Raw genomic sequence first — 19,737 nt, forward strand, 5'->3', positions numbered from 1 at the left:
GTTCATGTGAGAAAGATAACGCTTACGGCTAGGCTCTTGCTGCCACGTCTGGAGCCGGGGGGGGGGGGGGGGGGGCACTCAGACTTTATTTTGGCGGTGGTGTGTCGTTGACGCCTCGAAACCCCTACCCGATTTTGGCGGATTTTTCTCAAAGTAAAGCCCATTTTTCAAAATTTTGAAAAAGCGGACCCATGTTTAGTGGTATTTTTGTTAAAAATGGGACCCTTGTTTAGGAACTTTTTGTGAAAAAGTTAGAGCGGCACACCCCGGATTTGATTACCCCCCCCCCCCCCCCCCCCCCCCCCCCCCCCCCCCCCCCCCCCCCCCGGGCTGGAGCCATGCATGTTCCCTGTCATGACTTCCCTCATTTCAAAAGTTTATTGGGATTTTCTTAAATGTCTTTAGATTGTCACCATAGTTTTCAGAAATTTCTTAGATTTTTAAATGAAAAAAGGAAAAAAAATCCGGAGTTACCTAGTTCAACGTCAAACTTTTTTGGAAATAAAGAATTCCTTGGAAGACTTGCATGAGACAGCTTTGATATTGGTTCGAAAATTAAACGCAGCATGCAGCATGCACTTGTCCTGTACGTTGCTGGCCGGAGCTAGCATGGACCGTGGTTGGGCCGTGTTCGCCCAGTCTTGCTCCTCGAACAAACGTAGCTTATTGATCATTGTATAACCAACGTCCCGGTATTAAAATGTGTTTCTCTCATAGTGCAGAAGTTCAGTGCATACAAAATATAATTCATATTTAAACAAATTCGAGATGAAAGTAGAAATTTGTGGTGAAACAGATATAATTTTGAATATTCGCGCAGCTTGCAACGGGTTTCAAATGGTACACACGAGGGGCCGGGGCGTACGGCCGACTCGACTACCCGCAATGCGACATACACACGTTGGAGCTGTTCATATATGTCAGTCATAATTTGTGTGAAATGAACCAAACTAATTACAGAGAAACTCGAATATGAATAACAATTAACATGAGGTTTATAAGTTTATCCGATACAAAATAGGCGTAGACACGACATACATGTTTCAAATTAACCGGTTGTGTTAATTTACTTCAGCGGATGAATTTTAAAGGTCGCTTGTAACGCGCATGTGTTCAGCTATCCCTGGCATGTTGCCTGGGTCTTGTTGTATGTGTAGAGGATACGGTATACCCGCTAATTGTGTTGGAATTAAATGTTTTTGTTGTGTTACAGCTCCAAACAGAAGTAGAGATTTTTAAGTCATTGGCTATACTTTGTAGGCATACCTTGTGAACCATTGGAATCTTCTAATTCGCTCAATTATCCCCGTTTGCAGTAAGTATATGTCTTATGCATAGAGCTTGCCTGTATTTGCTCAAAACCGCATGTTCATTGCACACGTTGTCGATCGTCGTCACGTGGAATTATAGTGTGTACGCTGTGTGTGCATATGGCCGCTGCAATATGCGTGCATGGCGAAGAATATCTACTTCCTAGTCGTGTGTGCTAGTTATTTGTGTTGCAGGTAGTGCTGCACCGAGAAGACAACTTTCCACCCAATGTGCTGAGCAAATCCAACAATCCCGTACCCAATTCCTAAGTGCATATGTCCCTTCGTCTTCTTGTTGGAGACGAGTGACTAGGTCTGCAAGCTCTTGAGCTCACGAGTCAAATGGTTAACTCTTATTTTTTGCCCGAGAACATTGAATCTATCTTTGCCCTCTTACGTGTTGATTACGTAGGTCGCACGCAATTGAGCGAAACTCGCGCGTGGGCGGTGCGACATTTTCTTGATTTCACTGCCATAATTCGGCATAAAGCTTCATAATGCAAAACCCCCCACATGAATTTTGAGCTGCCTGTTTTTCTAAATTTAGTTCTCGCAGTGTCGCGTGCACATCGGGTCTTCAGATCAGGGAAGATGCGAACAGGTTTTCAATCAAGAAGTTTGTATCGTTGTTTATACTGCTCATTCACAGATGTATCGTGGCAATATCAGTCCTGTTCATTGGAATAGTGTACATGTCTGTGACCGTATGGATCATTCAGCACCCGACTAAAATCTTACGTCCGATCAGTACGGGCTGGGAGCTGAGAGAAAGACTAGACTGAAAGAAAAAACAAAACAAAAAACATTAGTGTGTGTGCTGTGCGGCGCTCAAAGAGCGCTGCCTAAACTTTTGTGCAATCTGTTTCTTCTATTTTTTTCTTGGAGTGACACATAGCCTATCACAATGTTAATTTTTCCACCTCAAGGTATCTGGACAGTTGTCCTATCATCCGATAGTGGATCAGATAGTGAGGATACAAGCACTGGACCTAAAGTGAAATTTAGCCTGTTGCCCATGACGAGTGACCGGACTAAGAAAGGGGACGATTTGTCGGCTGCTGCTGCTGCTCAAACAGTGAGTGTGTGTGTGCTTTTATGTGTGCTAGATACATGTACATGTGTACAGTACAGTGACTTTCTCGTGCATATGGCAATGTTTACAACAGCTGAGGGAGGATGAAGTTGTACAATTTGCTCTTTCCCAACCAACTTTTAGGTTATATTTACCCTACCTGTGTGGTGGATATGTTAGAAATCATTTGTGGGCTTATTTTTATTGTATTTTCCTGGAGCTAGGTTATGTGTACAAAATTATTCATTGAACATATGTTTGGGTGTGTATGCAACCATATGGTCAATGCCTGTCTGTAGGTGTGCCTATTTCACAATACATGTAGAACTGTCAACATAATCAATATAAATTGTTTCTATGGTGTGTTTAGAGTTAGGTTTGGTGATGAATTATGGCATATAACATGATCATTGTACATAGATCTATAATACATCAACTAATGATTCAGTGATTGTTCTATCTGTAGATTTTTTTCTTCTTCATTTCACTCAATTGTAGTAAGACATACATATGACAGTATTTTTATAGCAAATATTGAGGTAAAAGAATCTCAACTTAATTTGTACATTATTTTTTGTTCTCCGTTAGAATATTTTTATCTACTACTAATTTCTATGAATCATTTTCCCGCCCTCTTCTGTTCCGTTTTACCTGCTGTCAGATTTTGTTCCCCCATATCTCTTTTAATATTATCCTATTATCCCACCGAGTATAGTCAACAGCAACAGCACCTCCTTAGTGATCTTCAAGCAGGGGGTGCAACAAATAAGGCTTTGTTAAGCCTCTTCTGTTTTTTAGCCGCACATAGTATAATAATAACTTTTAAAGTCCACTCCAAATTTTATTAAACCGAAAATGGAAATTCTTTTTGCCCAATTGATCGTGAGCCCGGTAACCAATGAGCAGCGCCAGATCGATGTTGCTCTATCCCTTATTGTTGAACGCCAAACAAGGTAGCAGCAACTCCCGTCTATTAACGTCTTTTGGTATGACGCAGCCGGGGTTCGAACCCAGGACCTCCCGGTTGTGAGGCGGATGCTCTACTGACTAAGCCAACACACCGGTATCAACTTGTAGTGAGATTTTTTACTTGCACTATGCATCTGGGCACTCGACAAGTACGATAATACGCCAACGGCGGTCTGTACTTGACCGGAAGAAGAAAAACAACAACAACTTCTCAGTCTTCCTCTTCCTTTGCTTCAGTCCACTGCTCAAGGCCTGACTTCATCAGCTTGAGTTTGCCAAATAACCCGTTATTTTCAGACTCTGGATATTATTCAAAAGCTCGAACTTGCGTCTCTACCAGACCGATACGCTCATCACAAACTACATGTACATGTAGCTCGGTCAGGCGCTAATTAGCCCGCCATTTTCCAAATAGCGGGACAAAACCAAGATTTCTCTGGATATTTCCTCGACCAAATATCCCGCTAATTGCACTGCAAATAAGCTGGATAATTTGTGATCGGGATAGTTAAAATAGCGGGTTATTTGGCAAACTTGAGCCGATGGAGACGGGCCTGTCTTTTAGGGGTTTTTCTTCATCAGCTCACCAAGTGTCCAAACCATCTCAATCACATCTCCCTAACCTTCTCAAGGATTCTAACTACCTTCAATTCCTTTTTATTTCCTTGTTTCTTCTCCTGTCTCTCAATGTTACCCCTAATGTCCTTCAAAACATTCTCATTTCTGTCACCTCCAGTATCTTTTCTTCCTTCTTCGTCATAGCACACGTTTCAAGGCCAAGGTCAGAAAAAAGGATGCTGATGTTTATTCACCATTGCAGTTGCAATTCCACTTTAAGAATTCCCAACTGTATGCTTTGTGTAGTAATGCATGTAGTGACTACATGTACGTACTAGGCCTATATGCTAAGAGTGGAATGGGGCTGGGATGGGGAGAAAGTAATTCTAGTGTTTGCACCTCAATGATCATCACTAGTTTTGGTTTCCATACATGTATATAGCCTGGTTTACTTTACAAATATATTCAATTTTTGGAATATTTCTTAACTTTCTTTTCTGGGGACCTACATTTGTTCATGTAGTGACAAATTATTCCATTAACTTGACATTAATAAGTGAACTGCAATACTTTGAAATATAGTCAACATACAATACTTATTGATATGTTTGGCAAGCCTCAGGCAAGCTTTGGGGTTGTCAAGAACAACCTTTAAAATATTGAATATGTTAGTAAACCTGTCTATTGGTAGTTGCACATGGTGTCTGTTGAAAGGCAGAAGGCAGGGATGGTGTAAAATGTTTTCAGTAAGCACCCTTTTGTGGAAGATAGAATTTAGGAGTAGAGACATTTTTGTATTAAATGTTGAATTCAAGCCAAGCCTCACAGTTTTCTGTAGTATGATCTCCGTGTCGTTATATGACTCTTTCAAGTTGAGCTTTTTCGCATATTTTCTTATCACAAGTGAATTTTATACCCTTTTTCCTGTTGCTAGGTGATGACAAAAAAAAATCTTTTATGGGTTTTCGTACACACGGATGATGTGCAGGCCTCGATGAATTATAAACCGGGGGAAGGGGGGGGGGGGGGGGGGTAATTTACAGAAAAAATAACTATCATTGTACACACAGGACTAAGGCTGTGCATAACCATGTAATGAGGTACTTGAGTACACTTCCAGGCTTACAAGCGAATACTTGAATATTCGGACGCCATATTGTTTTTTTAATTAAAAAAAAAAAAATCTGGTCACTTGGCACTGTCCAGGCCGACAACTTAGCCGTGCTAAGGAGAGCGCCGGCTGCCGGCATGGTACCATGGGTAAAATCTTTCCAGCTCAATTACTGTCAATTCACCTCTCAGAAACTGGGACCAAAATCCGGATTTCTGATTGGACTAAGAGATAAAGTCATCTTTGGTTTTAAAAACAGCATTGTTTACTTTTATTATTAAATCGGCGCCTTCAACTGCAACTCGATAATAAGAATAATGATAGTAAAAAATGCTTGTAGTTATCCGGCTGACCTAAAGATCACTCATGGTTTATAACTTCAAGAGCTTTTACAAACCATGAGTGTGTCTGCATGGTCCCTAACAACAAGATCATTTTTAAGTTTAAAACCATGACCTAAACTTAAAATAAAGTTAGTTGACTGTTCAGTGAATCCAACTATTAATTGACCTCTGGACTTTGACCGTTGACTTACCCTAAAATCTATTCCATCCAGACAGGAGAGTTGGCCATGACTTCATCACAATCCACTGACCAAATTGCCAATTTGAGATTCGCAATTTAGTAATCTCATATTTCAAAGTTCAAACCTTCATAACTTTCGCTCCATACAATGATTTTCTTTGGAAATTGACCTCTTATTTTGCTAGCAGTCTAAAGTCATTTTACATTAGTTTCGAACACATCACAAAATTACTTAAAGAACAAAACTACAATTTCATACTTTGTGAATTTTTTTTTTTTAACCAATTAAAATGTGAATTATATTCATAAATGAACATTTTTTAACGAAGCAACTCATTGAATGTAGTTTTTTGTGCAAAACGATTTTGATTTGCCTTCCTGTAACTAGGGGAAAGGGTATTACAACCTGTATATTTGGTTTTATAAAGTTTAGTTTTTGTGTTATTTTTGTCTTTTTATGAGTTTTACCATTTGAGGTTTTCATCTTGATTGTGGGGGGGGGGGGGTGGGGTGGTACAATAGACATTTTAGATTGTGGTCAATGACCTTTCAAACGAGTTTAAGTATACATGTACATTTATTCACAAAACTTTGCTAAAATTAGATTTTTCAGGCTATGTGTATGACTATGATGTACAGGTGGTCCCACAAGTTTCGGTCACTTTACCATTATGAATGTGTGTTGTCTGGTAGATGCTACAAATTTAAAATGACAGGCTTTGGTTCATCATCATTCAACAGTAAAACAGTGTACATGTACATTAACATGTGTATGTACATCTGTAGTCTGTACATGGATAACTGAATAACCATTAAAAAAAAAAATTCTTTTTGGTGTTTATTATAAACAAATACTGTTTTTTGATGATATAGTGCACTAATTAGTGAGTGTATAATTATGTTTGTGCATTGTAGCAGTCGCATGTTTTGTACATGCTTTGCATACAACTCCCCGTTCAGTACACATGTACATCACTGCATACTTGTAGAGTAATTGCTCAAGCAGTTGGCAATACAAGGACCTTGAGGAAAAGAAACAAATAAGCTATATTTAGCAGTGAATGGGTAATTTGTGTGTATCCCCTGATCAAATCAGTGGTAATGCACCGAGATGTGAGACATGCGTGGTTTTAGCAGTGCTGAAGAATGGATAAAGAGAAACACATTGAACAATGTATGTGAAGTATATTGATTGGTAGATCCATTGCATGGTAGAGAGCTTTCTTTCTCTAGAAGCTTACTGGTGAAGTTATACCTTCAGAGAGAAGGCGAAAGAAAGAGAGAGAGAGAGAGAGAGAGAGAGAGAGAGATAGTCTACTCTTGAGTACTGATGATAATGAAAATGCATTTCATGAGAGTTGATCAAAAGTAATTGTGAATGATATTTTATTATCATCCTTGGAATAGACTGTTCTTAAATATTAATAATCTGAACTAAATATTTACTTTATCACATCATTGAGCAGAGTACAGTGTATGATGATTAGCGTGTGAATGATGCAATCTGGACTTTTTGCTTAATTAACATTTCCTAATCTATCCATCCATGCTTACCATTTTCAAACAATTTAGTTTGGCAGATATTGAACTTGTAGAACTGGTGTGATTTTATGCAGCAAGTTTATTTCAAATTTTTTTCAAGACTATTGAACTTGGAAAATATGCATGACTACTTTTTACATATAGTGATAGATCAATGTTCATTTATTTTTACACTGAACTCATTATTAAATGCACAATTAAGGCTGTGCATAACCGTGTAATGAGGTAATCGAGTACACTCCCAAGCTTACAGGCGGATACTTGAATACTCGGATGCCATGTTTTTTTGTTTTTGTTTTTGTTTTTGTTTGTTGATTTTTTTGTTGTTGATTTTTTTGTTATTGCCACCACCATACTACGGGAGAAGTATTTCAAGTCCGTTTCCAAATACTCACAGGATTTTACTTCGAGTTGCAGTTGAAGGTGCCGATTTAATAATAATAATAATAGTAAACAATGCTGTTTTTAAAACCAAAGATGACAGAATAATCTGTTTTCCTCCAAGACCAAACAGAAATCTGGACATTTGGTCCCAGTTTCTGAGTGGTGAGTTGACAGTGATTGAGCTGGGAAACATTTTTACTCCCTGGCACGGGTAAGTGTCGGCCTGGACAGTGCCAGACGCGGACACAAAAAAGCGGCCGAGTATTTGACTACTCGTCGCAGCCTTATGCACAATCAGAGCTGCCAACCATTACAGTTTTCCCGGAATTAGTCTGTTTTATAACTCCAAATTACGGTATTACGTTTTTCTTCATAATATCTTTTTTTTGTTTTTTTTGCGCATACCGCACGTCAACCAAATGCCCTTAAAATGTTGATTACTACTTCAATAACTTCAATAGAGATCTATGATTTACAAATAGTAAACGAAAAAAAAAAAGAAAAAAAAAGTAAAAGGCGTAAATATTCTCAAAAACGCAATAATACCCCCCCCCCCCCAAAAAAAAAAACAACTACCTACTTGTAATTAAACTATAGGTCCTAATATGGAAATAACAGAATGAGGAATTCACACTTCTGCATTGGAAGTGTGTCGCACCTGGTTAAGTTTGAATGAAATCCTTTTTTTGCTTGAAATTCCTTTTTTTGCCATCATGGTTCCTCTTTTTGGTTGCACAAGATTGGCAGTTCTGCACAATAATAAAAGAATACAAGCAATGCCACCTCATGGATAATGCATGTACAGTACATTACATGTACATGTGCTGTTGACTTTCAAATGTGTTTTATTGGAAGTGCATGACACATGAATGTAACACATCTTTAAAATGTACATGGTACAAATCAAAGGGGGAGTCCAACCTGAAAATGAGTTTGTTTTAAATTAAAGCCTATCTGCACTAGTTTGGCCAGTAGAGAATAGACCTCCCTGCATGTTATCTGGCAGCTCTCAATTAACATAAGAAAAAGGTGACCATGGGGGATCAATGCATACCTCTTGGGCATTGTAGGCTAGAGGGCGCAAGTACATGTAGCAACAAGTAGTGCAGTCCCGCTTTAATTCAAGGAGAACAAATCAGACAATAAATAAGAAATTTATTGTTGGCTCTCAATACAAGAAAAAGGGGACCATGGGGGATCAACATGTACCGCTTGGGCATTATTGGCTATATAGAGGGCGCAAGTACATGTAGCAACCAACCAAAAATTACTTTAATGCATTTCCAAGGTTTTCTGGTTTTATTAGGAAAAGTTACCTCATTCATGGATGTTTATCTGTATATTTAGAGTAATACTGGTTCATTGTTTCCCGAAACTGTCATAAATGTAAGTTCAAGTTCACCGACACCCTAATGAAATGTTACATACATGTACATGTACAGTCCAAAACATGTAATCACCTCCATTGTTCACTGATGCATAACATATTTATCTAATGTTTCCTCCTGACTGTAACAAACCCAGGAAGTAGTCTTTATTTAGAGACCATACTCATGCATACACTGTATGTACACTACATATAAATATTGGAGAGAGCCTTAGAGGTGAATAATCTTTTGTTTTCATTCCTTTATTCTATTTTATGTTCTTGATTCTCAATTTGTACAATACTTGAAATGAGATTGTAAAGTGGTAAATATGGTCATCAGGTTCTGTTGTTGTTTAAAGATAAACTTGAGTTCTGGTAATGCGATTGCATTGTGAAAGAAAAGGTGTGGAATGGATCAGAAAAGTTGAACATATAGCATGTAAGTAATGGTGTGTAATGCAAGGTTTTGGAGTCATCAAAATCATCATAAATTTGGCAGAGTCTTGGTAAAGTAACAATCACTCACACAGAAAGATGTATATGGGACAACACACATGGTGTCGGGGGTAGTACTACCCTGATTTCCTTACCTTTTTATGCTCATTACTCAGCCAGTATACATTTTCTTCCAAAATTGTTTGGCACATGACATTTATTTGTAATCTTGAACATTCTGTGTAAGTTTCGTTAGATTCTGTGAGAATTCATTTTCTTTTTTTTACCAGAACTCAAGTTTATCTTTAAAGGTATTACAAAGTTTTGGGAAATTTTGAAAAGTGGATGGATAGTGATCAATATCAATTTTGATATATTTGGATGCCCCTGTGGATGTATTAAAAACACCAAAAATGTTGGCCCCTAAAACACTTCTGCTTTTGAGAAAAATTGAATATAAAGATTTACCGGTGCTCCCGGTAAATTTTGATAAATTTCAAATAGCTCCTACAGCCGTACAATGGTAGCTGCGACCATGAAAATCTCAGAGTATGTAGTTGTGGTATATAATTCCGAACGACAATAGCTAATCGGTCGATTTTAGTCAATAAGCATTGTTTTATAGCTTAATTAATATCTTGTCCTTGAGAGGGAGCTATTCAACATAAAATGTTTATTATTTACAATTTCATAACTTTAGAGTCAATATCGACCGCGACAACGATCACTAAATATTGTAGGATCGTACAGTATATGCTTTCAATATATTCATTTGAACCAAATTCATGACCCCGTACCAAAACTTTGTATTACCTTTAATGTCTCACTCACTACCCATTCTTGTTAGAGATTATACAGTGCCTGAGTGTGAGACTGTCTTGTGGTATATCATTAGCATTACCAACCCAGGTTACACCCTGGGCAGTATGTGGTGAATGCATGACAGAAGATTCCTGCATTAGTTAGTATGCTTCACAACAACTCTGTAATCTCTCAGCTGTGTAGAGATAGAGAAGAGAAAACCTTATGGCAAATGTGCTTCAGAAGTAAAGGAATTAACTGATCAGAAGTTAAACCAAAGGTTCATGGTAAGTAGTTGAATGAGCTTTTTGATATTCTCTTTAAGGTCACCTTCCTAGTGGTTTTTCAGGAGTGAAATAATTAACTGTATTCAGGATTCATATGGAGTTTTGTACATTACTGGATGTATAGAAAGTACTGGAAGTTTATGTACAGTACCTGTATGCTCTGGGGAGTATTACATACATGTACTCATGGGTCTATTTAATTGTAGAACTTTGCTATGGTATGGGTGCCAGTGTCCGAACTTTGATGTTTGATGTTAATGTATTATCTACGATTAAGAGTTGAGTCGTCCTTCTTTTCAATAGTCTGAATGTGAATTGCATATATATTAGTTTTTGCTCGGTAGGACAATTATCATAGCGTGTAATGTAAGCAATTTCAGGCCTTAAATTTCGTCATTTTTAGGGCAAGGCCAGTTTGGCCTTGAGTACCTCATATTTTTAAGGGCACCAAGGCCAAAATATTTTTACAAAAAGGGCATCGAGGCCAAAATATTTTACAAAAAGGGCATCGAGTATGAGGCCAAAAAAATTGATTCTATTTTTGTTAGATGTCATGTGTATTTTATGAAACTTGTGCGGGATCAATTTCCCATGACTTTTAGCACCAGCTTCTTCACAGAATGTATAGAGGTCTACGGTACATACAAACAAGGCGGCGGCCCGCAAGCCTTAGATTTAGCAGCCAGGAGCAAGGGGCAATTTTTTTTTAAGTTGCCCTTTGCCACAGGAATTTACCAGAGCAAGGGGCAATTTTCCAAAAAGAGATAGGCCCCCTTATCTAATCATAAGTTCAAAGAGAGTCTACAAATGTTAATTTCATAATGTGAATAGATCGAACGATCAATTTAATAACTTTTTAATCTTAACAATATGAACAGGAAAGATTGATTAAGAACATCAAACTTGCACATTAAACAGTATTTTAAAGTAACTAAAAATATTGATGAGCAAATGAATAAATAAATTGTCAATTTCACAAACACGAAAGTCAGAAGGACTTGGCAAGTTTACCGGGCCGGGTATCCCAAATCAAAATCGCACCTCACACACAAACCTTCCGCCACTCTCTCGGTAGTAGGAGCAAATTTGAAGAAATTATCTTTTTAACTGTTGTATAGAAAGGTCTAGATAGGCCTAACTAATGAAATAAGATGTAAAAATGTCCTTATAGACATTCGACAGCTGAAAGTGACACGCTCAGCTCAGTTGCGTAACGTGCATTCACGAAACCAAAATCGTTCCTCGCACACACACTCTCGCCACTTTTGGTGGGAAGCTGTCGGGCTGGAAGTTTGCCAGCGAAACCGATGCACCCTCGGAGATTCGCAGCGCGTAATTTTACCGGGACTCGAAACGTTCGTCTTGGGAAGCTGGCGGGGTAGCTTTTTGAAGCGAGGTCGGCTGGTGGCAAAATGAGAGTAACTACGATCGAGAACATCGTAGGTGTTCTTAACTTATTAATAAGATAATTCTAAATTCTATTTGAGATAAAATAATAAACTAGACCTACAAACAAACCTCGACAGATCTCTAATGACTATTTGAATGCTTGTTTATTTCTCCATTTGACGATTTGTTTTCTTGATCCTGGCCTTCGATTTGTACGTACGTACGTACGTGCGTGCGTCAACAGCATGCACCATATGCATATCATGCGATCGCGTGATTGTACGTGTGCTAGCGCATTGCCTATATAATAACAAAGGGCGCATTTTCACGGCACTTGCGCCTTATTAAAGCACTAAATACGAAGCTAGAAGAGAGCTCGTGGGCGGCAGACTGTTCATGATTCGTGTATTTTTACTGTTCTAATAATTTATGGGCGCATTTTCACGGAAAACACTTGCGCCTTGCCGTCTAGTTTTAGATGATTATGGGCGCAATTGGTGGTTTTATGTGCGCAAATTTAAAAAAAAAGGGCACGTCCAGTTGGAAAAAAAGGCACGTCGGCCAGTTTGAAAAAAAGGGCACGGCCTTTTTGGCCGTGAATTTATCTTTTTTTGGGAGGGCACCGCGGCCAGTCATAGGGGCATCGACGGCCTGGCCGTCGATGGCCGTCGATTAATTTAAGGCCTGCAATTTTCATTTTGACAATTGAAATACAATTATTTGTAAAAGGTTACTAAAGTAATTGCACTGAACAAAGACTTACATGTACTGTACATTGTTTTGTAAGCATGAATTTTGAATACACTACGAAAATGGTCTATTCTATCCCTATGTACTGTAGGCCTTTATTTTGTAGCATTAATCTACATGTAATAGACCAGTTAATTTATTCAAATTCTATGCACACTATTCAACAGAACTTGGTCTGATCAAAAAGAAAGCATGTCAGATGCTAGCCCCAACATAGCAACAACCAATAATTGCAAACTATTCATTTATTGCAGTGAACCAATTAGATCAGCTTACTAATATAATATTCAAATTTATGGATGTTTCTTTTCTGGGGACATAGTGATGAGTTACCATCAAACTGTTAGTAATGCAGAACTACAATACTTGGAATCCAGTCTGCACTCTGCATATATTACATGTTGCTATGTCAGGCAAGCCTTGCAAGCTTTATGGTTGTGAAGAACAACCTTTGTTTAAGAAGTACAGTATGCATACAGTGTGAATAATTATGTTAAGTAAACCCATTTTAGTGGCTTATTTAGGGCTCTTCATATTTACAGGGACTGCTGGGTACGACCAGCTGTCTACAGTTATCTATTGATACATACGTGTACATGTACTCTACAGTAAGTACCTGCACACGTTTCTTTTCACAATTACATAAAACATGTGTACATGTACAGTACATTGTACGGCTGCGACGGGTAGTCGAATGCTCGAGTACCCGCACGGTTGACAACTACTCGGGTACGATTTCTTGTACCCGAATGTTCGGCCGCAAAAAAAAAAAAAAAAAAAAAAAAAAAAAAGGAAAAAAAAATCCAAAAATCCAAAAAAAATCAAAAATATTAAAAAAAATTATAAAAAAACATGGCATCCGAATATTCGAGTATTCGCCTGTGAGCCTGGGAGTGTACTCGGGTACCTCATTACACTGTTGTGCACAGCCCTTGTACATTGTACATGTATAAGAGGAAATTATTTTCTGCAGAAGTCTATTGTACTTGACTACATGTACTTGTTACCCTTATTAAATGTTATGAAGTGTTTTAACACAATTAGCTTCCTGTGATTGTTATAAATTTGTGTCTTATCGAACATTGAACAAAGGTCTACTACATGTACTAGTTAGGGTGTTTGATGTTTATGTACAAATCCAACAATATTGTTGAGGGACTACAACTCCGTCAAATTTTTTCTCCAAGTTTAAGCCTCGGTCACAAATGCCATTACGAACTGCGACGAACGCCGTACGAATGATTTTCAGACGATGGAAATTCGGGAAGACAATGGAAAAACGGAGATTCGTACACAATTATTGTTCGTAACTTCGTACAAACCTTTGTGGCCGTAGCATTAGTTTTGTAAAATACATGTACCTGTACATGTACATTTCTTTTCCTATCATGTCAAATTACATGTGTAATTGTGTATTAAATACTGAATTGTGTTGGAGGGGGGAGGGTCAGTCTCGTAACCAGAAGGTCCCGGGTCTGAAACCGATTCGATGTGCTATTGCCCTTTGGGGTAAGGCCCCGGCCCCCCCCCCCCCACTCAAGGGTCGGAATGACTGCATGCGTGTTACCAAAATGTCCGGTAAAGGGGTACTTTTCACGCACCAAAGTCTGGCTCGTACATACACAAAATTGACTTTACACACCGAACTTAGGGGGTGTTTTCAAAAGGAGGGAACATGCATATGCGTACCCTAAATAACATTGTGTAGCTCTACAAAAATCCAAAAGAGCCATGTCAGATTGAATTAGACCAGTGATAAATAACTACAACATACAGGTATTGACATTAACAAACAAAACTAAACTACTAAAGCATAAAAAACAACCCTCCCCCCTAAAAAAATATAAAAAAATTAAAAATAAAAATAAAATAGATAAATAGAAATTTAAAAAAAAACAACAACAACATAAAATGAAATAAAAACTAGACATATAATACTTGTTTGGAACAAGTATAGGTGGGCTGGTCAACTAAAATTTGAGACAAAATTGAGCAAAAATAAGCGAGTTACTGCTTAAAAATCTTTAAAAAAAAAATATCATGTAGTTTCATGACATGAACGAAATTCACCTTCTATAGGGATAACATTCAAATTATGAAATTTCTGACATGAGGCCTTTAATCGAAATTTTCATTATGATGACGTCATCAAAATGAAAATTAAGCTTGTAGAGAATTGTCTTAGCTACAACATATCGAAATTTTGAAGAAAATTGATCAATATTTACAGAGATTTCCCATAAATATGCTGACGTCAAAATATGCAAATTCGTATTTTGAGTTCCAAGGCCATTATGACGATGTCGTGATATTTGTAATGGCCAAATGAGACATGATTTCATATCTCCGTCTCATACTTTATCCAAATATGAAAACAAAATTGAGGGTCCCGGTTTATCCAAAAGAGGTATAATGGATTTTGTATAGGCAAGTTTTCGCCCATATATGCTATGTACTACAAGACCTCGCGCGCACGGAAATTTATCTTGAATGGACGCTCATCTTAATATTAATGGTCATAAAGAGATGAACATGGTATCAAATTGCATAAACAAATATGGGAATTATCATGAAAGAAAAAAAAATGGCGATTCTATGTTATGTAATGGTGTTACGCGCGAAAACGCGCACACATGCGCGCGTGCGCGATTTTTTATAATATGCTTAAAATGGCCTGAAACGTATGCAAACAAAATTTAAGACGATTTTGAGAATTTTCTAATTTTGCGCGCGCACTGACGCGCGGACGTACGCGCAGGCGCGCGTTTTTTGACCCGAAATTGACCGGACGGATATTGACCTTGATCATGTTGAATATGAATGAAAAATGATTTACCGTTATGAAAATATGATCATGAGTAAATTTTCAAAAAAATTCACAAAATGGCGCCTAGATGACGTCATCAGTCAAGGTCAAGGTTGAAAACTTTGCTGTGCTTTGTTCATATGCCTATAAATACGTGTGCCAAATTTTAAGACATTTGCTTGAGCCATTTTTAAATTATCTTGCACACAAAAAAGTGGGTCGAATTAAGAAAAATAAATAAATAAATAAATAAATAAAGGCGATTTTAACAAAAATATAAGGTGGTCTGTATTATATACAGCCCACCTGATTAAAAAATAAATAAATGTAAAGAGGCAAAAAAAATAAAAAAATAAAATAGAAATCTGTAAAATCAATTGCAAATCTGAATTTTCCCTTTTTGTGCTGAAATTTATTCACTTGGAAAATAAATGTGAATAGACCATGAAGAATGGATACCTGGAAGTGCATTTCTGCTTTCATAGAAAGCTTTCTCGACAATGTTGCAAGCACTTTTTCTTATTGAACATTGACATTGTAAATCAACCGTAAATGAGATCACACCTCAAATTCAATGAAGTAAATCACCCTGAATGACTAATTCATGCACAGTTAACCTCCCTCATGTTGAAGGCTTGTACCCCAGGCTGCCCAGTCATTTTATGTACACTCTCTGCATTGACTGAAACAGGATTCCCTCATTTTGGATCTGGACTGAAAGACTATACCCAGGAAGCACATGGTATAGTGTTGCCTTGAGTTCATTCAGGCTTGCAAGCAAGTGGCCTAACAAAAGTAGTTCCGGCTGGTGTTAACCTCTCATTTCATGAACTCTGTAAATACCAAGTGGTAGAAGTATGCCAGAATTGTGAAAGGAGAGAACCCATGATACACATATATGATATGCATTTATGTAAAATTGAACAATGTTTTTATTTGATCAAGTTTCTTGCATGTGAACATCAACTTACATGTAGTACAGCATAAAGGGTTATGATTGGAATGTACAGTGTCAGATTGCTGAGACTAGACTGAGACTAGGATGGCACAGAGTTTCTTTTCTTCTTCTTCTCTTTCATTTCTTTTCTTCCTTCCTTTCTTTCTTTCTTTCTTTCTGTCTTCCTTTCTTTCTGTCTTACTCTCTTTTTAAATCTCTCTTTCTCTCTACCTTTCTACCTTTCTTCCTTCCTTCCTTCTTTTTTTTCTTGATTTTTTCTTTCTTTTCTCTTTCTTTCTCTCTTCTCCTTTCTTTCTGTCTTACTCTCTTTCTAAATCTCTCTTTCTCTCTACCTTTCTACCTTTCTTCATTCCTTCCTTCTTTTTTTTGGATTTTTTCTTTCTTTTCTTTCTTTCTCTCTCCTTTCTTTCTCCCTCTCTCTCCTTTCTTTCTTTCTTTCTTTCTCTCTTCTCTTCTCTTTCTTTCTTCTTTCTTTTTTCTTTTTTCTTCCTTCTTTCTTTCCTTCCTTCTCTCTTTCCCTCCTCCTGTTGTATTAGACTTTAGAGGTCATGTTTAGTGTCTGGCACTGTAGTCTCCTTAGTAGACATTTTATATAAAATACATGTACTGTAGTTCTTGTGAGATAAGCTGCTTTTATTTATATTTGTGTAATGAGCATTACCTTATTGTTAGAGACTAGCCAATGATTAGCACTGTTTATCTTTACTTGAGTTCATATAGGTGTGGGTCTTTCAGTTGCTAGAAACTGCAAAGCACAACTTTATGAAAGAAATTTGGGCCTTGCTGAATTCAAACTGCTGTCTGAGGATTGAACTTGACTAAACAGATCATATTGAACTACAAATATCATCGATAACTTTACACTCGACCATGAACAATAACAATTAATTCTGGAGTAAAACTTGACCTAGAATAATTGAAATCTTGGGTCAAAGGTTCCAGACAATACTATGGTGTGTCTGCTGATCAATACTCAATACTAGCCAGTGCAAGAAACGACGGATCAATGAATATGCTATGCACTGTGCACATTGTGTTATAGCTTTATTGCTCAGCCCTTGGTGAATCTAGTGTTAAATGAGTAATTTCCTTGCTATTTTTGACTGCAGGAGCTGTAAGATTTTACCTTATTTGGGGCTTACAATCTGAATCTTACCTATCCTGCATGATGAAACTATTCCTTTTCTACAATGTTAGTAAATTGAATTGATTAATAGTCTGGAAGATGTAGACTACTATGGGCCTTGGTGTTACAATGGGTCATGAAGACCCTTAGTAACTGCAGTGCGTGTATGCAGTGTGTGTGTGTGAGCCTGCAGTGTTATTACGTACAATACAATAAGTGTTCTCGAGTTGAAGAATAAAGCAGATTCCTGTACGGTGAAGCACGTGGGTCTTGTGCATTATGCTATGATCTTATCACCCTTGAACGTGAGTACATGGTTATGTGACTATATCTTTGATTAATATGCAATGCTATTTGTGTTTTATGGATATTAGTTACTCTCTCATTGTCAGATACAAATCCTGTAGCTTTGCTTTACCTCCATTCTAGCCAATGTACATGTACATGATGTACAGTATGTACATCATCCATTTTACTGTGCCTGTTGTGTATGTGTGGCCTACATGTACATGCCCATTGTACTGGTGGCCAGTGGCAAGCCTTACTGACTGTTGTATAATTATCGTACATGTAATTCAAACTTGGACGACTTATTTTTACTCCTGAAACAAGAAATAGGGACAAATAATTCAATAAATGCACACTCCCTACCCTTTTTTTTTTTTTTCTGGTCAGTGCTGATGGTACAATGAAAAGAAGTTTGTGCAAGAACTGAAGAAGAAGAAATTATATTTGAACATACATGTATGAATTACATGTACATGCATGTACTGTACAGGTTTCACACAGTATATGTACTTTTTTGTACATGTATAATGCCTCATGTTTGTTAGTAATCTGATGAACTTGTATATAATTATTTTGCATCTGTTTTCGCAGCCCGTAGAGATGTTTTTAAATTACTAATTTTTTTAAAGTAGCGATTTCAACTTTTTGTTTTCAGTCATGGCACTCTTTTAAGAAGTAAAAGTTAGCATCCTATCGCACCCTATATTTGACACATTTCTTACAATTGTTATTGTGAAACGAGTGAAGCCTAGCCCTATTCCTACTGGTTGTGTCAGCAGCTATACAATACAGGGTCTATTGAATGCAGTCTCTGAATAGTCTCCTAGCTCAGACCCACTGTTGACGTGTTTATTACTATGGACAAGGGTTTGTGTCTGCACAGTACAAACTACATGTAGTCTGGAACAGTATCTAAATGAACTTTGTACCGTGGGTGAGACTAGGTGGGTGTGCTTGCATATTGACCTCCACCTGATAACCCAGGAAATTACAGACACCAAAGGCCATCTTATCACTGTCTAGCCTTACCCAAGTCATGCTTGGGAATTACTTTACCCCCACCTGACTTTTAGCAACTTGTATGGTCTTCAGTCATGTAAACCTACAGGCTCCATTTTTATTTTGTAGCAATTAAGGGGGCATACTTGTAGGCCCTACATAATGTTTACCATGTACTCGATCATAAATGTCAATGAATTTATAAGCACATGCCAAATTTGAAGAGCTGCACCTGTAAGTCTATTATTTAAACATGTTTTATAGACTGACTGTCAAAGTTATGTACATCTGTACATGTAAGCCTATAGATTATGTTTAAAGATAAACTCGAGTTCTGGTAATGCGATTGCATTGTGAAAGAAAAGGTGTGGAATGGATCAGAAAAGTTGATCATATAGCATGTAAGTAATGGTGTGTAATGCAAGGTTCTGGAGTCATCAAAATCATCATAAATTTGGCAGAGTCTTGGTAAAGTAACAATCACTTACACAGAAAGATGTATATGGGACAAAACACATGGTGTCGTGGCTAGTACTACCCTGATTTCCTTATCTTTCTATGCTCATTACTCAGCCAGTATACATTTTCTTTCAAAATTGTTTGGCACATGACATTTATTTGTAATCTTGAACATTTGATTCAGTGTAAGTTTCGTTAGATTCTGTAAGAATTCATTTTCTTTTTTTTACCAGAACTCAAGTTTATGCTTAATTGATTGGCTATACTCTAGCAAACCGAAGGACCGACTTAATTAAGCTGTATATTGCTTTCATATTTTTCTTGGAGACTTTCATCCCCAACATGTACATGTAATGTATACATGCATGTAACTCATGTTTCTCCACGACATACACGTAGCCTAGATTATTAGTTGCATCCTGCAAAACACACATTTAATATATAGTGTGGGACCAGGCTATTCTATTCAAGTAGAAATCAACTGTATCTACCAGTATGTTCCATTGCATAGTCTATAAAAAGCAGACTTGGTTAAAGTATATAAGGAAATGGTGGTGAACAAGTCAATAGATATTTTTTTGTTTTTTTATGGGGGGGGG

The 19,737-nt window shown here is 37.4% G+C and overlaps 1 protein-coding gene across 6 annotated transcripts in view; it reads left to right on the forward strand.

Moving 5' to 3' along the window:
- Nucleotides 1-1,118: 1,118 nt before the first annotated feature.
- LOC593659 (la-related protein 4) overlaps nt 1,119-19,737 on the forward strand; it is a 61,051-nt gene continuing 42,432 nt past the window's right edge. For 3 of the 6 annotated variants that reach the window (XM_030974107.1, XM_030974109.1, XM_030974108.1), the window contains exon 1: nt 1,703-2,385. In XM_030974107.1, the coding sequence (XP_030829967.1) occupies nt 2,215-2,385 (171 nt within the window). In that variant the 5' untranslated portion in view covers nt 1,703-2,214. Of the gene's footprint in view, nt 1,316-1,702; nt 2,386-10,114; nt 10,364-16,890; nt 17,698-19,737 lie in introns of those variants that run through there. The other 3 variants (XM_011678885.2, XM_030974110.1, XM_011678903.2) reach the window with 3 other exon arrangements.

The sequence above is a fragment of the Strongylocentrotus purpuratus genome, unplaced genomic scaffold (genome assembly GCF_000002235.5).
Source record: "Strongylocentrotus purpuratus isolate Spur 01 unplaced genomic scaffold, Spur_5.0 spur5_scaffold_7, whole genome shotgun sequence".
In the NCBI taxonomy this organism is placed as follows: domain Eukaryota; kingdom Metazoa; phylum Echinodermata; class Echinoidea; order Camarodonta; family Strongylocentrotidae; genus Strongylocentrotus; species Strongylocentrotus purpuratus.